This window comes from Mycosarcoma maydis, chromosome 19 (assembly GCF_000328475.2).
Source record: "Mycosarcoma maydis chromosome 19, whole genome shotgun sequence".
In the NCBI taxonomy this organism is placed as follows: domain Eukaryota; kingdom Fungi; phylum Basidiomycota; class Ustilaginomycetes; order Ustilaginales; genus Mycosarcoma; species Mycosarcoma maydis.
In genome coordinates, this window is record NC_026496.1 from 178310 (window position 1) to 194577 (window position 16268).

The 16268-nt window shown below is 51.2% G+C and overlaps 8 protein-coding genes across 8 annotated transcripts; 7 read left to right on the forward strand and 1 right to left on the reverse strand.

The window, feature by feature from the left end:
* Positions 1–352: 352 nt before the first annotated feature.
* UMAG_05313 (uncharacterized protein) lies at positions 353–1877 on the forward strand (the record flags this gene model as incomplete). Its single annotated transcript, XM_011393722.1, has 2 exons — positions 353–1320; positions 1361–1877. 2 exons carry the CDS (start codon positions 353–355, stop codon positions 1875–1877), a joined length of 1485 nt encoding a protein of 494 aa, XP_011392024.1.
* A 1531-nt stretch (positions 1878–3408) lies between these two features.
* UMAG_05314 (uncharacterized protein) lies at positions 3409–4005 on the forward strand (the record flags this gene model as incomplete). The annotated part of the gene is made up of 1 exon (XM_011393723.1): positions 3409–4005. One exon carries the CDS (start codon positions 3409–3411, stop codon positions 4003–4005), a length of 597 nt encoding a protein of 198 aa, XP_011392025.1.
* Positions 4006–5564: 1559 nt separating this feature from the next.
* Positions 5565–6107, forward strand: UMAG_10557 (uncharacterized protein; the record flags this gene model as incomplete). The annotated part of the gene is made up of 1 exon (XM_011393854.1): positions 5565–6107. The coding sequence occupies one exon, from the start codon at positions 5565–5567 to the stop codon at positions 6105–6107; it is 543 nt and encodes a 180-aa protein (XP_011392156.1).
* Positions 6108–8256: 2149 nt separating this feature from the next.
* Positions 8257–8793, forward strand: UMAG_05317 (uncharacterized protein; the record flags this gene model as incomplete). The annotated part of the gene is made up of 1 exon (XM_011393724.1): positions 8257–8793. One exon carries the CDS (start codon positions 8257–8259, stop codon positions 8791–8793), a length of 537 nt encoding a protein of 178 aa, XP_011392026.1.
* A 434-nt stretch (positions 8794–9227) lies between these two features.
* Positions 9228–9779, forward strand: UMAG_05318 (uncharacterized protein; the record flags this gene model as incomplete). Its single annotated transcript, XM_011393725.1, has 1 exon — positions 9228–9779. The coding sequence occupies one exon, from the start codon at positions 9228–9230 to the stop codon at positions 9777–9779; it is 552 nt and encodes a 183-aa protein (XP_011392027.1).
* A 502-nt stretch (positions 9780–10281) lies between these two features.
* On the forward strand, positions 10282–10839 carry UMAG_05319 (uncharacterized protein; the record flags this gene model as incomplete). Its single annotated transcript, XM_011393726.1, has 1 exon — positions 10282–10839. The coding sequence occupies one exon, from the start codon at positions 10282–10284 to the stop codon at positions 10837–10839; it is 558 nt and encodes a 185-aa protein (XP_011392028.1).
* Positions 10840–11412: 573 nt separating this feature from the next.
* Positions 11413–13021, forward strand: UMAG_10558 (putative tubulin beta chain; the record flags this gene model as incomplete). The annotated part of the gene is made up of 3 exons (XM_011393855.1): positions 11413–11429; positions 11529–11613; positions 11705–13021. The coding sequence occupies 3 exons, from the start codon at positions 11413–11415 to the stop codon at positions 13019–13021; spliced, it is 1419 nt and encodes a 472-aa protein (XP_011392157.1).
* Positions 13022–13373: 352 nt separating this feature from the next.
* Positions 13374–15848, reverse strand: UMAG_10559 (uncharacterized protein; the record flags this gene model as incomplete). Its single annotated transcript, XM_011393856.1, has 1 exon — positions 13374–15848. The coding sequence occupies one exon, from the start codon at positions 15846–15848 to the stop codon at positions 13374–13376; it is 2475 nt and encodes an 824-aa protein (XP_011392158.1).
* Between the last annotated feature and the right edge of the window lie 420 nt (positions 15849–16268).

Sequence of the window (16268 nt, forward strand, 5' to 3'; positions counted from 1 at the left end):
CACGACTGTATAAAACATCCTTCTGAGGCACGAGTCACGAGTGTTGGTGCAATCGTGAATATTTTGTGATTCGTGATACAAGATATACCAGAGTCACGAGTAGTGAGACAAGCTGTTTATGGTCGCGTAGCACGTGACGCCGAGTCTCGCTTAGTCGGCTTGCGACATAAGCGCGGCTGGTTAAACCCCACTATTTACAAGTAAGTATCGTGAATAGGCACGAGGCTCGCTCGGAACGGCTCTCTAGTTAGGGTCTTACTCTTACTCATCCTCTTCCTCTTATGCTTTCCACCAAGCGACCAAGCTTGGTCGGTTTTTCTTGGTTTACCTGGTGTTCTTGTTCCCTTCGACGATGGACACCAGCAAGTCTTGCAAGATATGTGAGCGGTCTCTACCGCTGACCTCCTTTCAGCACTCCCGCTGTCCTCAGAAAGTTACCGATAACTGCCTCGACTGCCGACAGCGCCGCCGCTGCGGACCGACCTCGCCCACGCCGGTCGAACAGCCAGTGGCACCGTCATTGGATTTTGTCACCTCGGCCGCTCTCGACAGCCGTCTTACGGCCCTTTTCGAGCAAGTCCAGAGCCTCCTCCAAGAACGTCTTTCGTCCCCGCAGGTTTCCACGTTGCAAACCGCCGCTTCTACCGTCCTCACGCCGGTCGTCGCTCCTCCACAGCCTGTTGCTGCTGACTTAGTATTGCCGGCACCCCTCCCCGCTTGTTCAGATGCGTATCAGCACCCTTTTTCTTGGCTCGCGAGCGATCTCGTGGCCAAGGTCCACAACGACACTCTCTCGATTTACGAGTTGCCTCGTCTCGGCGACCCATCCTGGCCTACCGCCCTCCCCGACGAGATGCCTTCGTTACTTGTTGCTGGGGTCTCTGCTATTCCTCAGCAGACACCAGTGTCCGCCAGCAACCAGGAATTCTTGAAAGATGTTCCCAGTGTGGCCACCTTTGGCCGTCTCTGGTTTATTTACTCTTCTCTTCGCGCTTCTTCTTCTCCAGATCGCAACCTCATTTCTGGTCTTGGTGCCTTTTATCTGCACATCTCAGAACTCGCCGAAGCATTCCCCTGGCCAAAAGTCGTGGATTACCTAATTGCAGCCTGCAGTGAACGTCTCGGCAAATTACCTTCGCAAAAATGGTCGCATCTCGACTACGCCCTCCGTACCCGTCACTTTCAAGAGTTGAGTCGCAATGTCAAATCCTCTCGTTGCGGTGCTGCGAAGCGATCCGCCCCAAATGATGATGACGTCCGACGTCCAGACTTGTATCAAGCCGTCGCCACCACTCATCAAACACCTCTGGACCGACGCTTGTATGAAGGGTTATGGCGCTCGTTGGGGACCCATGGACAGGCCCATTGGAGTTTTTGCCGCTGAAGTGCCTAGTCGCCATCGCACTAAGGATATTCATTTTCTCGAAGCTCTCGCGGTCCTCGAGGCTCTTCGGTTTTTCAGTCCACGCTGGCAAGGCCCTCGTCTCGTCATCATTCATGTTGACAATACCAATGCGGAACGTGGCATACGTTCTGGCAGCTCTCGCGATCCCTTGACCCAGGCTCTCTTGCGCGAGATTTTTGGCTTTTGTTTTCACCACCAAATCACCCTATGCCCAGTTCGCGTTGCATCCGTCGACAATCAGCTTGCTGATTTCCTTTCTCGTCGTCGTTTCCGAACCATTCTGCAGCGCTTTCCATGTGCCTACAACCAACTCTTTCCCGACGTCAATTCGGCTAAGCCCCACCCGAAGACTATCTCGGTGCGGCTGAGTGCTCCAGCGTTGTCTCCGCCTTCATCTAGCGGGGTCTTGCCGAGTCCAGCTTCTACCACACCTAACCCGACCCCAACAGGCTTCGCTTCTTCGGCCATCTGACCCTTGGCTCGGCTCCCTCGTTGAATTCTTTCCGGCCTCAGAGCTCCACATTCTCGAGAGGATTTGGGTCATGACATCCTCCCGACCGACTCTAGCCTCAATAACGAGCTCGATGCGCTCCGTTCCTGGTACATGGATGTTGGCATGACCCTTGTCCGTGTCGGGCTAGGCCCTCTCGAACCTGCCGTCCGAAGAACCAAGCGCACCTATGGCCTCGAACCAGCCACTCTAAAATTGCCCATCATTCTCTCAGTTCTCCGCGCCATCCTCCAACAGCTGTCACAAACGCTGTCACTCAGCGCCTGGGATCGTCAGGTTGTGGCAGCCTCATTCAGCGTCTCCTTCGCCTGCTTCCTTCGTTGTGGCGAAGTCATTTGGGATGCCCACTCACCAGCACAGCTCTTCGTCGGTTCTGTTGTTTGACATGCCGACTACGCCTTTCTCACCCTTCCGTCTTCAAAGATCGATCTGTTCCGGTTCGGCGACCCCTCGTCGTGCTTCGTGTCGGAGGCGTCCAGTGTCTTTTCAGCGCCCTTCGCCTCCTTTTTCCGGCTCAGCGCCACCCCACGCCCTGTTTATTCGAACTCCGCGACGGCTATCGCCCCATCTCCCGCGGCTTGTTCCTTCGGCATCTGTGACTCGCTATCGGACGTTTCGGTCTCGATATTTCCGAATATGCAGGTCACTCCTTTCGTTGAGGCGCTGCTACCTGTGCGGCGTCTCAGGGTATCGACGCAGACACCATCAAACTCCTTGGTCGTTGGACGTCTGAAAGCTTCCGACGCTAATGTGGATCGTTCCGCCTTCGAACGTCGTACACTCGTAGCTTCAGCCCTATATTCGACTCATGATGGCCCCCTCGTCTTCCATCCGAGCTTTGGCATGATCCTGTCTTACGACCTTGGCGGAGACCTCACGGCCCCCTTGCGGCGGCCGCTGCCCGCTGCGCAGGTGCCACCGTTTCTCTTTGGTGGGCACAGAGCCTCCTTCGAGCTCGAGGACCCCCCACGGGTTTTCTCGTCTGCAATTGAAATTTTTTCACAGAAAAAAGAAGGGAAAAAAAATCCCCCATAGTAAAGTGGCTTGTATGTCAAGGCTGGATGAAGACTTGCAGCTTTAATTCTCACGAAAACTAAGGCAGAAAAAAACATATAAAACTAAACCCCCGAGGCTGATGACCGCAATCACGAAAGTCAATCCTAAGAGAAAGGTAAACCAGTGGAAAAGTGCTTTGAAGGCTAGCCCTTGGCTTGCTTTGCTCTAGAATGATAGTACTACATGATGAGATCTGTGCTTGAAGTGGGTGAGTCGAGCTCCGCTTTGCATGGCGCACTCATCGCTAATTGACTGCGAATATCTGTTTCGTCACGTTCTTTGAAGAGCGGACTCTAAGCTGGTTCTGAGAAGAAGGCACCCCAGAACCGTCTGACTGCCAAACTGTATAAACACCTGATTAGTTGAAAGGGGCACAAAGAAGGAGTACTCTCCCTCCTCTTTTCCAAGCTACAGCGACTCGAGCTGAATTTTCTCCATGTTGCACAAGCTTCCAACGATTCTCTCGCTTCTGCTCATTGTATCATGCGTTGGCATTGTGCTTGCTGCACCTAGACAGGAAGGACCGCCTTCTCATCGTCCGCAGCGCGGTCCAATCAGTCAAGTTCTTGACGCTGCCAGAGCTGCTCAGCTTGAGCGCCTCCGCGAGATCCAGCGCGCCCAGCTGCTTCGAACCACGTTGACCAACATTGAGCAGCTTTATCATCTACCGTCTGGCACTTTCGATCCCACGCATCTGTATCATCCCAGTCAACGTGGCGCCGTCACTGCGCATCTTCAGCATAGTACCACCAGGATGCTTCCGGTGTCAACCTCGAGAGTCGACGGCAGCATTCTGTTTGTGTCTCCAGCATGGACGCGTTCAGACGAGAGTGACCCGGGCTACATCAGTTTACTTCTATTTCGACTTCATCAGAATGAGAACAGGATTGTACCACTCGGATTCACTCGAGTACGTTCAGATTTGCACGCTGGAGCAAGCACAAGCTTTATGGATCTCGTCCAAGAAAGGGCAAGAGCCAGCTGGGCTACTTTGCAGATCCTACATGGAACTTTACGAATTGAAGATCCTTAGCGAATACAGAGAGCCTCGGATGAACATGACCCACATCACGTTCATGATCTAAGGCTTTCAACCGTCAACAGTTGTTCGCATGCTAGCCTGCTCTGATTCCGTAGAAAACTGCTTTGTGTAAGTCTAGAAAAGCTGAATGGTCAGCTCTCTAGAAGTCAGTCTCGACTGTTCAAGGTGCTGGCTACAACAGAAGATGGTCTTATTGATGAGCTTCTCCCAAAGTGCACTCTCGATGGTAGTTCGCTCGTAATCAAGAATGATGGTCCGACCACATCAGTCTCGCTCAGCACCATGTCAGGCTGAATGACCACTCCTGAAAAGAGACCCAGATCTCAAGTGCCGTTTGTTCCTCGCCATTGATGAACACACAATCTGTGCCGTACGAGAAACTGAGCGATATGGATCGTACTTGTTCGTTCTGTTGGTTTGACTTTGCACAGAAGGAGTTACGAGTGTTGACAAACATTGGACTCAAGTCCATGTTGCAAGATTTCTACGCACCCATGACCCTTTGGCGGTTGCGGCCGAACGGTCTGCCTGTCTTGCTCAGGAAGCCCCACTCAGGACTTCCGGGTTTTTATCAATCACGATATACCGGAGGGGCAAACTGAAGTCAAGCCAGAACGGTGAATGTTTTGGCTTGGTTGACTGATATTTTCCAGACGGAATCAATCATGCAACGGGCAAAATTTGGCCTTGTTGTGTGGGCGAGTAGATGCACACCTTGTCCCACCATGCGAGAAGGAGCAATATCAGCCGCCCTTGCTTTGTGTGTTGTTGTAGTTCATTTCGATATGGCTCGAACGCTGCAGGTAGAAAAGTGTATGTCGAGTGCACTGTTTCCTAGGGCCTCTGGCCTTCAGGTACGTTTGAAGGGAAGCTTGAATTAAAAAGGAAGGAAGGAACGCGGACTCCCTCAATATATACCTTACATGTCTGGCTGTATTCTTCTGAGCGCCCTTCAGGCGTTCCTAAGTACAAAGGGAAGTAGTGATGATGATCAAAGGGAAGTGAAGATATTTTGACGAAAAAGCCAAAGGGATAAGGGAATTTCGACGCGTGCTCAGACGAGCCGTCTGGAACAGCACATGCACAACCTCCAACTCTTGACTCGACCCTTGGGCTTTGTTGCTGGAAGAGCGCGGCCATCTGCGGTCCATTAAACCCGACTAATCGTTTCGAGAGATGAGGTGTCCACCAGCACCCTCCAGGTCCTCACACTCAATTATGAATGCTTTCTCGAAGGTTTGCCAGAATGCATTGTTGCCTGCAACGTGCTGCAGCAGGTATGCGTGATGCTGCCATCAGCGATTAGGGGCTTCAAATGGTGGCGATGCAGCATTCGCGATTCACAATTTGCTTCAGCTTCATGGATCATGTACTGTATATTTTTTATCTGTACATCTCACACAGACAATTTCAAAGTTTCTGCTGGGATAGGGTTAGTTAGGGTCATTCAAACAGATAAAACGTAAGCGGTGCGTGGTGGAAGGTTTTTGTCTGTAAACCTTAACGTTAGTTCACTCACTTTTGAGCTCGATTTGTTCCGCGGTCGATCCATGACGATGATCGGCAAGCGCCTCTTGCACTTTTTTGGACTGGCCTCGCTCCTGACGGCCGTCTGTATGGCCGCAATCGGCGTGCCTCACCTCAATCGAGAACCAAGTCCTGAACCTCCAGTAGACAACGTGAACGGACCAGAATGGACGCAATTCATGCGACATTACACCGAGCAACAACTTGATCTTCCGCGCGATCATCTGCACCCGGTGTATAGACACAACCTTCGCTATGCCCAGCACTACGAAAATCATATCCGCAACCGCGATACGAGATACTACCTTCTTGTTCCAGAATTCGAGGGCTCTCAAGGCGCCATCTATATCACCCCATGGACATGGACGAGACCAGAAGAGGTAATTCCTCGGCAAGAGGTGCTAGTGGTAAACTTCTGGCGAGAATCCTACAACCCAATCATTCATGCTGGCTTTCGCCAAGGTGCTGTGAATGATCGAGGTGAATGGGCTTGGGACTATCTTAACAGGATTGCAACTATCACGCCAGATCAAATTCGAGAAAGATACGGCCACGTCCGTTTCTGAGTTAGAGGAGAAGAACGACTGAGCGCAGCACAAGCGCTCCTCAGTCCAGAAGCTTTTATAACGTTAAGCTGAAAAAGATCCTGATGTGCTAGTACAGCTAGCGAACAAAATGATAACATCAGCCTGAATGACTCAACTCCCTGAGTGCACAGACATTTGCAAATTGACTTCGTTGCTGTTTCATATATACAGCGCGCGTGTTTACTGCCCCGAAATAATTGCCGTCACTATAAATCACTACAATGCTCCTTGAACACATTAGCAATGCCATGGTCGATATATACTGTTCGAGAGGTCTTGATGAGCACTATCTAATGATGGTTGTTTGAACTGCAGAATTGCGCATGTAGTGGTGTGAAAATTGGATGCGAGTTTTTCTCACTGGGACAGTAATTGGAGCATGATCTTGCCAAGGTCGCTCCACCATTGTGGCTCTTGTGGTAGTTACTTTGAGATGAAATTTAGTGGGCCGCTTTACAGATAATATAAGAGGCAACGTGGAAAGGTTCAGATCAATTGACCCACTCTGAGCAGGAAAGCAGCATCTCCAAGCAACCACTACCACAACAGCACAACCATGGCAAAAACAAGCCCAGAGAAGCGCCGTAAGGTGCTGTATCACCTCCGAAATGGTAAGACAATCCGCTCAGTAGCACAGATTGCTGGTTTGAGCAACTCCACAGCGCAGCGCATAAGCAAAAGCGCCCTTGTTGCCGCTCTGAAATCAAAAGGAGGCAGACCCAAAAAATTACAGCCCCGTCATCTTCGCTTCCTGGACCACTACTTCGAGCTCAACTGCACTGCAACCGTCAAGGAAGGATGTCGAGCATTTAAGGAGACCTTCGACATCAATGTCTGTCCAACAACTGTGAGGAAGGCGCTGCAATTCTGCAAGTTCAAAGCAAGAAAAATGGTGAAGCGACCATTCCTACGCAAGAAACACATTCATGATCGCCTCAAGTTCGCTTACAAGTACAGGGACCGCTGAGGACTGGAAGAAGGTGATCTGGTCTGACGAGACTAAAATCAACTTCATTGGGCCTGATGGGAAGCAGCACTGTTTGGTGAAAGCGGCCCGATTCAGCAGTAAGCTTGTCAAGCCAACAGTCAAGTTTGGTGGCGGCTCAATCATTATATGGGGCTGTATGACGGGGAGGGGGGCTGGTAGCATGCGTCTGGTGATTGGTAGAATGGATTCCAAACAGTACAGCGAGATTCTGGACGATAAACTGATGCAGACAATGTCGGATTTGCACCACAGGCACAGCCATCGCGAGCTCATCTTTCAGAAGTGGCTACCCCAAAAACACATCAAAGAAGACGAAGGCATGGCTCAAGAGCAAGACTATCAGTACTATGGAGTGTCCAGCACAATCTCCGGACCTCAATCCAATTGAACATCTCTGGCAAGTTCTCAAACAGCAACTCTCGCAGTACAGCACCATAGCAAAATCAGAGAGCGAATTGCTTCAGCGCTGTGAAGCAGAATCGGCTTCAATTGCACCAGAAACATGTCAAAATCTCATTGAGAGCATGCCAAGGCGGGTACAGGCAGTGATCAAGTCAAAGGGAAGGAACAAAAAGTACTAGAGTGTATGGCGACGGGGCTCCAAAAACTGTCCCAGCAGAAAAATAATTCTCGACTTTTTTATGATGCATAAAATTTGATTGCTCTCAACAATTAATGGCACAGTCTTTAAGAGAAGAGGCAGAGCTTGCCAACCATATAGGTTTGCAATGGTACTGATCTGAAGAATGGTGAGCAATGGAGTGATGTTTGGAGACGGCAAATTTTTCGGGACAGTAAACGCGCGCGCTGTAGATGTCTGTGTCTATTGCTTGATGATGGAGAGAAGGAAAGGAGCAAAGAGTATAAAGGAGACATTACAGCTGAGGCATATAATCATGAAATGGCTGGCTCGAGCTCCGCTTCCTCAGAGTCTCTCTCCCTCTCTCATGAGTTGCCTGTATATGAGGTCAAAGTGGGTCGTCCTGATACTGAAATGATGCAGATTCGATGAAGATGTTCTTGGAGCCGCGAAGATGCTTGACCGGATCGCTAAAAATATCTTTGCCAAGAATGAGCGATTGCCATTGCAGTTGTCTGACGCTGACGCTTCTCACCTCAACAATTGCTTCAAGTGTCAACATGAAAGTTGGCTTGCCGGACCTCCTGCTCCTGTGCCTCTTGTTCGTCGTGGCTTGTAGGGCAGTTGAGCGTATCCAACCATTCCAGCCAGTGACACCTTATGCAGACCTTCAACATAACATGGCCATGACGACGATACTACAAGATGCGATCAATGCGGCCAATAGACACTTCAGAATTGAGCCCGGCCATCTGCAACCTGCTTGGCCCTGGCCTTTCAACGATGAATCGTATAGGGGTGCATTGTTCGGACTCCTTCAAGATCCTGATTCGCGATATGTCCAGCTTGGAACTGATGGCGAGTACAGCCTTTTCGCAGCTCCTTGGCATGTGTATGTTGCGGCTCAGCAGAGGTTCAAGAACTACGTCTTGTTCTTCAAAGTACACCAGACAAACGGAGTTGTTCCAGTCGGCTTTTCGGACTACCGTACACACAATCTCCCGGGTAGATCCATCGGTTTTGGTGAAGCGTTGCAACAGGCAGCCACTATCTCACACGCCGAATTGATGGGCCGATTGCCCTTGTTGGGCGCGTAAACAAAAGCGTGTACGAAGAGCATGCTGCAAGTCGTGAGTCACAAAGGCAGCACACGGTCGGCGTAGCCAAACTTATCAAGATAAGTTAGGTTCCAGCAAATCTAGATGATGAAGAACTCGTGACTGTTCGTTGCTACAGACTTGGTCGCCAGCGAGTCTGGGAAACCTGGGTTGTGTCTGGCTGTGGCTTCACCCTTTTGATAGTGAGTGACCACTCTTTTGACCGGTGTTAATGAGATAGAGAGGCTTACAACAACGTTCTTAAGCCTCTCAACGCTGCATGAGATTCCCACGCCAGTGGAGCTCACGCTCACAATAGTGACACACCACAACAACGTCCAATAGGAGTTACTGTTCTGGACCAGATCCCTCTGGTATATATACAGAAGTTCTTGAGCTCGCTCGAGCATCTTAGTCCGTTAGCTTCACTCAAGATGAAGTACCCATTTCAAACTTTTCTACCTCTTCATCTCCTCTGGCTTCTTCAATTACTCAGCTCAACCATTTGTCGAGGGGCAGAGAGCGACGGTGGACTAGATCTAGACTGGAATCCATTCATCGATGACCAAATAGAAGACACGGCGACGGCAAATGCAGCTTTACAACCTTTGGCGGAACATACGACGTTGAAAGACTGGTTTACGCCGATAGTTGGCTATACAGAAGACGGGGCTGAACGCGCGCGCTCGCACATCCTAGAGACCACTACCCGTTTCACCCTTTTTCCTGACCCTCAGACCCGGAACGGGGCCTTTGCATACTCGACCTTCGTATTTCAACATCCAAGAACAGGTCGATGGAAACAAGCCGTCATGATCCTCAGTTTGACACCGGGATTACGAGGAGAGTTCATCGGCGAGGCTCATTTTCCGGAAGGATTGTCGTCGGCAGAAAGATACGATGCTTGGCAGCGTCTCAATAGTATTGCTGCGTGGAACAGGGAGGGTATATTGAGGCAATTTGGCTCACTTGCTTTGCACTTCTAGTATCAGCACCAATTGCTCGTAGTATGACAATTAAAGTATCGAGATCGATAGAGCGGCCGTCGACAATTCCTCACTTCCAAGTCGTGATCTTGATTAAAACATAGTGTTCATCTGCAAGGTGAGTACTAGCTGGTAGCCGGCGTGCCCACCTGTCCATTAAAAGAAGCTCTTGTTACCTGAAGTTTCGTTCAATCCCTTTTATTTGCACGACAACGGTGCTCTACTGGAGTGGGAGTATCGAGTCAAGCTGGTTAGTTGACAACACGACATTACGATGTGTCATTTATTGTTTAGGTTAGATGGATGAACTTGGCCAAACAGCAAGCGATTCAATGATGCAGAGGCATCTGCGTGCCTCGTGAGGTGAGATCGAGGTTGAGAGGATTACGTCAAAACGTTCTGATCGTCGACGAAATTGTATAACAAAGTATAAATAAGGCTTGAGTTAGTGCGAGTAGGGCTTCGTTAATGTCTGAGCAAGCTTACTCTGATACCTTCCAAGATGCGTAACTCACGGTTCATGCTAGCAGTACTCCTCATCATAGCCGTCTGCCTAGCTGCATTTTCCGAAGCGGCCCGCAGAAGCGAGCAACCATTCGAGCCGTCAGATATTGCAGTTGACATTGTGGACACATCGATCGCTCATCAACACGCTCACCAAGCCCAGCGATTGCTCCAACTCCCTCCGCACTACTTTACTCGCGTTGATCCGCCCGACTTCAACGTCTACCTCCGAACTCTGGTTCACCTCCATTCTCCCGACGCTCGTTTCATGCTCGACGCGTCTCAATGCTCTCACTCTGGGCACTGTCTCCTCATCTCTCCCTACCGCTTCATAGAGCTAGATGGAAATGGAGAACATAGGGAGGAAAAGATGATCATGATGTTGAGGGCCGAGAGAAACCAAGAGATCGAGACGACCGGATTGCTTCATCTACCCCGTCCTGATCATTTGCACGCCTGGACTCACATTCAACAGATGGCAACGGAAAGCAGAGACAGTTTGGAATCACGGTATCCGGCAGGACTTTTCAACTTCCCCGAGGTGCCAGAAATCTAGCGAGAGATATGACCATATCCTTCGTGCAATATGCAACTCACGACTTGAGCACGATTCACGATTGTCTTTCCGTATACACTCACGACTCTTCATAGAGCCTTCATCAACGTCAATCAGTGAATCGTGAATCACGAATCACGAATCTCGAAGCGTCACTAACGTGAAACACGAAACTCGAATCGTGAATAATAAAAAACTGGTGTTACATCTCAATGTTTTTTTTTGGGCTTGCTAGGATTTCCGTCTCGTGCGCGCCGAGCGTGAGGACGATCAACAGACACAAACTCGTGCGTGATTCTCGATTTGACATACCGGGCGAGACACGCGCAAGAGTAGCACGAAGCGTTATGCAATACGCGTGTCTCTTCAGCGTTGTGTTGATCTATGCACGATTCTGAAACCTACGCTCAGAGCCAGATCGAAATCGGGGAGCATTGTGAGAGTCATGAGTCGTGAGTGTGCCCAACAGGAATCTACAGATAAGTTACGTCAAATACGATTTCGTCTTCGTTGCGCTTGGATCAACCTCACCACCAACTCCTTCCACGATATTCGCTCATTTTAAAACAAACGATGCGTGAGCTCATCACGTAAGTCGCTGCCAATACGAGACTGACGATGAAAACCAAAGCAACAGAGAAGCGCTGACATTCGTCACTGGATGCCTTTCTCCCTTTGCTTGTTCACAGATTCGCCTGTGGTCAGGCAGGTAACCAGATCTCTTCGGCCTTTTGGCAATGCATCCTCAACGAGCACGGTCTTGATGGCGACGGCGTAAGTACCTTGAGTCATGCCATCTATCAACACATGCTTGAAGCAAGCACACTGACACAAAATTGATGCACGATTCATCACACGGTCGCAGCGATACATTGGCGATAATGAAGCCGAGCAACTCTGCAAGGTCGGCGTCTTCTTTGAGCCGTCTGGCCAGGAAGGCAAGTATGTCCCTCGTTCGATTCAGGTCGACTTGGAACCGGGAACAATGGACACGATCCGCTCTGGTCCACTCGGCAAACTCTTCCGCCCCGACAACTACATCAACGGTGAATCCGGAGCCGGCAACAACTTCGCAAAAGGCTACTATACTGAGGGAGCCGAGTTGCTCGACCAGGTGCTTGATGTGGCACGTAAGGAAGCTGAGAAAGCTGACATGCTTCAAGGATTCCAACTCGTCCACTCGCTCGGTGGTGGTACGGGTTCCGGTTTGGGCACCAACCTTCTGACCAAGCTGCGCGAAGAGTTCCCGGACCGTATGCTGGCCACGTGGTCGGTCTTGCCCTCTCCCAAGGTGTCGGATACGGTGGTGGAGCCGTACAATGCTACGCTGTCGTTCCACCAGCTGGTGGAGAACTCAGATATGACCTTCTGTCTGGACAATGAAGCGCTGTACGACATCTGCCAGCGCACGCTGCGCACAAAGAATCCTACGTACTCGGACCTGAACTCGATCATCTCGTTTGCCATGTCTGGATGCTCGACTACGCTGCGATTCCCGGGACAGCTGAACTCGGATTTGCGCAAGATGGGTGTCAACTTGGTGCCTTTCCCGCGTCTTCACTTTTTCACCACTGGATTTGCACCGCTGGTTGCGCCTGGATCGAAAGCGTACCAATCGCTCAAGACATCCGAGTTGATCGCACAGGGGTACGATCCCAAGAACATTATGGCGGCTATTGATCCACGTCACGGCAAGTACCTCACCGTCGCTGCGATCTTCCGAGGCAAAGTCAACGCGAGGGATGTCGAAAACGAAATGTACAACTTGCGCGAAAAGAATCCGGCCGGTTTCGTCGAGTGGATCCCCAACAACGTGCTCACGAGCCTGTGTGACATTGCACCACCTCAACTCAAGATGTCGGCCACTTTCATCGCCAACACAACGTCGATCCAAGAATTGTTCAAGCGAACACACGATCAATTCAGTCTCATGTTCAGGAGGAAGGCGTTCTTGCACTGGTACACGGGCGAGGGTATGGATGAGATGGAGTTTACAGAGGCAGAGTCCAATTTGATGGATCTTATCGCTGAGTATCAGCAGTACGAGACGGCTGGCGTAGACGATCTCGGTGACGAAGAGCTGTATGAGGGCGAGTACGAGGAACAAGGCCACGAGCACGTATACGATCAACAACCCTATGACGCCCACGAAGAATCCATCCAGTATGCTGATGAACAATGATTCCACACGCTCAAAGCCCAGAAAAATGTACCATCACGCTCACCCTACGCTGCTTGCTCAACTTTGCGCACCACCGCGGCTTGCGCGTACTGCAACCGGAAACAAGCTCCATTTCTCAGGCGTCCCTCACTCTGCATGTGCCCAACTGACCGTTCAAACCACGCTCTGTGCGCCACATCTTGGATCTGCCGACGAGACCAGGAACCCAAAAATCCAAGATTGACGGAGCGTTGACATGTTAGCATGCTACCTTGATGGACAAATAATGAGACGAGCGACATGATGAGATGATGCGATGCGATGAGAAATGCGATTGCCGACAAGACCAAGCGGAACGATTCTAGCACGGAATTCAGAACGCCGAGTGATGCTGCTGCTGTTGTGCAAGTCCGGACGCGTTGCCAAATTTGAACGGAGCAGGGCCCGACTGGGGTTGGAACGTGATGGGCTGAGGAGGCATCGAGTAGACAATGCCGAGTTCCTCACAGGCGGTTTTAATGCGCCTCATGAGCTTGGTCCTGCGTTCCCATCGAGCGCCCCAGTCCTGCCAGTTGCTCTTGTGCTCGAACGCGACAATCAGCTCAATCGCGTTCTGTTGGGTGATCGAGTTGAAGTTGACGTCCAACGGACCACCAAACTCGCGATCGTTTTCCTTGGTCCAGGCGCGCAACTTGGATCGAAGTCGATCCAGCGTTTCGAGCGACGTCTCAAAGCCCACTTGGATCAGCGTGAATTCCCACTGAGCACCACTGCGTCGTGAGTTGTAGATATACTTCTTGGTGGCCAGCATCGCGTTGGGAGCCACAATCTCGGCGTTGACCGTTGTACGGAACGTGGTGGAAAGCAGACCGAATTCCTTGACAAACATCCACTCGTCGTCGATGCAGACCAAGTCACCGACATCGTACGGATGAGTAGCAAAGATAAAGATCATGCTCTCGAAAACGTTCTTGGCCGAATTACCAAAGATGAACGAGAAGCCGACAACAAAGGTGGAGAGCGGTACAATGTTGGAGACGGTCGAGTCACCGTTAAAGATGAGCATCCAAATAAAGATGACGATAATGAGACCGATAAACATCAGTACACCGTCAAGTTTCGAGATGGCCGACGACATGTCCTTGAGCGAAGTGGAGAGCGAGCGCCTCTCGCGGTAGATGCGCTGCACCGCCTCACGCATCTCTTCTTTGCTGATGTCACCGTTGCGGTCGGCATCAAATAGGTTGAAGGCCTCGCGTGCTTCTTCATCGCTCTTGAAGTAGGGTACAAAATCCTCGGCCACGAGCGTCGACTTGGAGTCCGAGAGGTTAGTAAAGAGTAGTTTAGCAAGCTTGCGAGCGGAGCGCTGCGAACCGAGCTGGCTGCCCTTGTAAAGCTTGCTGTCCTTCATGGTGGCCATGGCGATCGCATCGCTGATCTGAGCAGCGACGTTGGTCTTGCGCTCGCGCTTCTGCGTCTCGTGCTCTGTAGGCGTACGTGTGCCGTCGTCGTTGCGGTGTAGATGCATGTGCGGATGGTGGTGTAAATTCTGAGCGTTGGCACGCTTCTCTGGGTTTGAGTCGGCTTGCTGGGCAGCTGGGAAGTAGCCGCCGAGACCATCGCGGGACTGCTTGGCGGAGTGTTGGCCACCGTAGGCCTGCTTGAATCCAGGTGAGACGGGACGACTTCGCATGGGATTAAAGCGACGCTTCTGCATAAGATACTTGGATTCGTGGAGCTTGTCGAGCGCCTTGAGCGCCTTCTGGTTTTGCTCAAGACGATCCTTGACGGCGGTCTTGTGAAAGTTGATGGCGATGAACTGAAGAATTACCTTTTCTACGAGCAAGATGATGCTGGTGGCAAAGAGGGAACGGATGACTTTGAAAATGGTGCGCCAGTACTCTGGTCTTGAGTAGGACGAGTACTGAATCGCGAGAACGCCGCCGAGACTGATCCAGGCCCAAGTGATGCAGAGGACGAGCTTGAAGTAGAGCGTAGTAGCCATGAAGGCTTCAATGTAAGTCTTGACGATCTCGGGTGCCTTTCCATAGACAGCGATGATAAGGCGAAGCGCGAGTGGCGGAATCCAATCGACGATGAGAAAGGTTCCACAGCCCGCGGCCCAGATGATGGCGATCCAGATGCTCCAGACAACGACCTGCGCACGAGCAGCCGAGACGTTGTCGGTGACAGTGACGACGATAAAGGGAACAAGACAGATGGCGGTACCGATCAAGGCGGCAAGAAAGATACGAACGGGACGAGCAAGACGGAGACAGGCAAGGTAGACCTTGCGACCACGCTTTGCACGTGTGATCTTGGCACCGTTGCGGGTGCGCTTCTCGTGGTCGTCTTCGTCGTCGCTGGAGGTGTCCCAATCGAAATCGTCCGACTCGTCTACAGAGCTAGCAAGGGAGCTGGCACGACTGTGAGTTTTGTTGAGGGCGTCAGCACTTGCAAAGGGAGCGTGCGGTGGTTCGAATGGATCGTGTCTAGCTGGCAGGCCGATTTTGTTGGGACGCTGAGTACGCTCGACGAGCGTATTCTGATTGGCATTCGAGTCGATGTTTGTAGCATTGGAGGAATCGCCGTTGCTGCCACTACCGCTTGCGCTAGCGTTGTCATTTCGGAGGTGATCGTAACCAGCGTGATGATCAATATGCATTCCTTCGAAGAAATGTGGATCATCCATACGATGCTGATGGAGGAAGTGAGCTGGAGGAGGACCGCCGACTGAGTCTGTAGATGTTCTGCGAGTGGTGCGCTGCTGCTGAGGTGTATGAATGTTGGCAAGTGGAATATCGGCGACATCCATCTGATCAGCCGTTTTATAAGGAAGCGAAGTCATCTTGGCGGTTGAGATGAATCGAACGGGATGTCAGCCGAGGGCGACCGAGATCGTGTTTGATGATCGGGCAAGCTCTAGGCCGGCTAGGGCGTTTATGAAGATGAGACGAGGCGGGTGTGTACCTGACACGTAGTGGTGGCTGAGGCCATCGAATGGAGCAAATGGAGCGCGAGGCGATGCTGTCTACGGAAGACGGCCGATGTGATGAGGGTGATCGATATCGAAATCCTAGCTGCGATGGTAAAGAAACGTGGATCCAAGAACCTGTTGCACTTTCAGTGTAGCAACATGTGGTGATGGCGTAGAGGAAGGATCGATGTGCTATCGTATCCGAGTGCCCTGGATGCGCCCAAGTCTCGAGTGTGAGCCAAGTCGTTGACACTGACAGGTAAGATGCAGCCAAGATTCAGATGTCTGTGC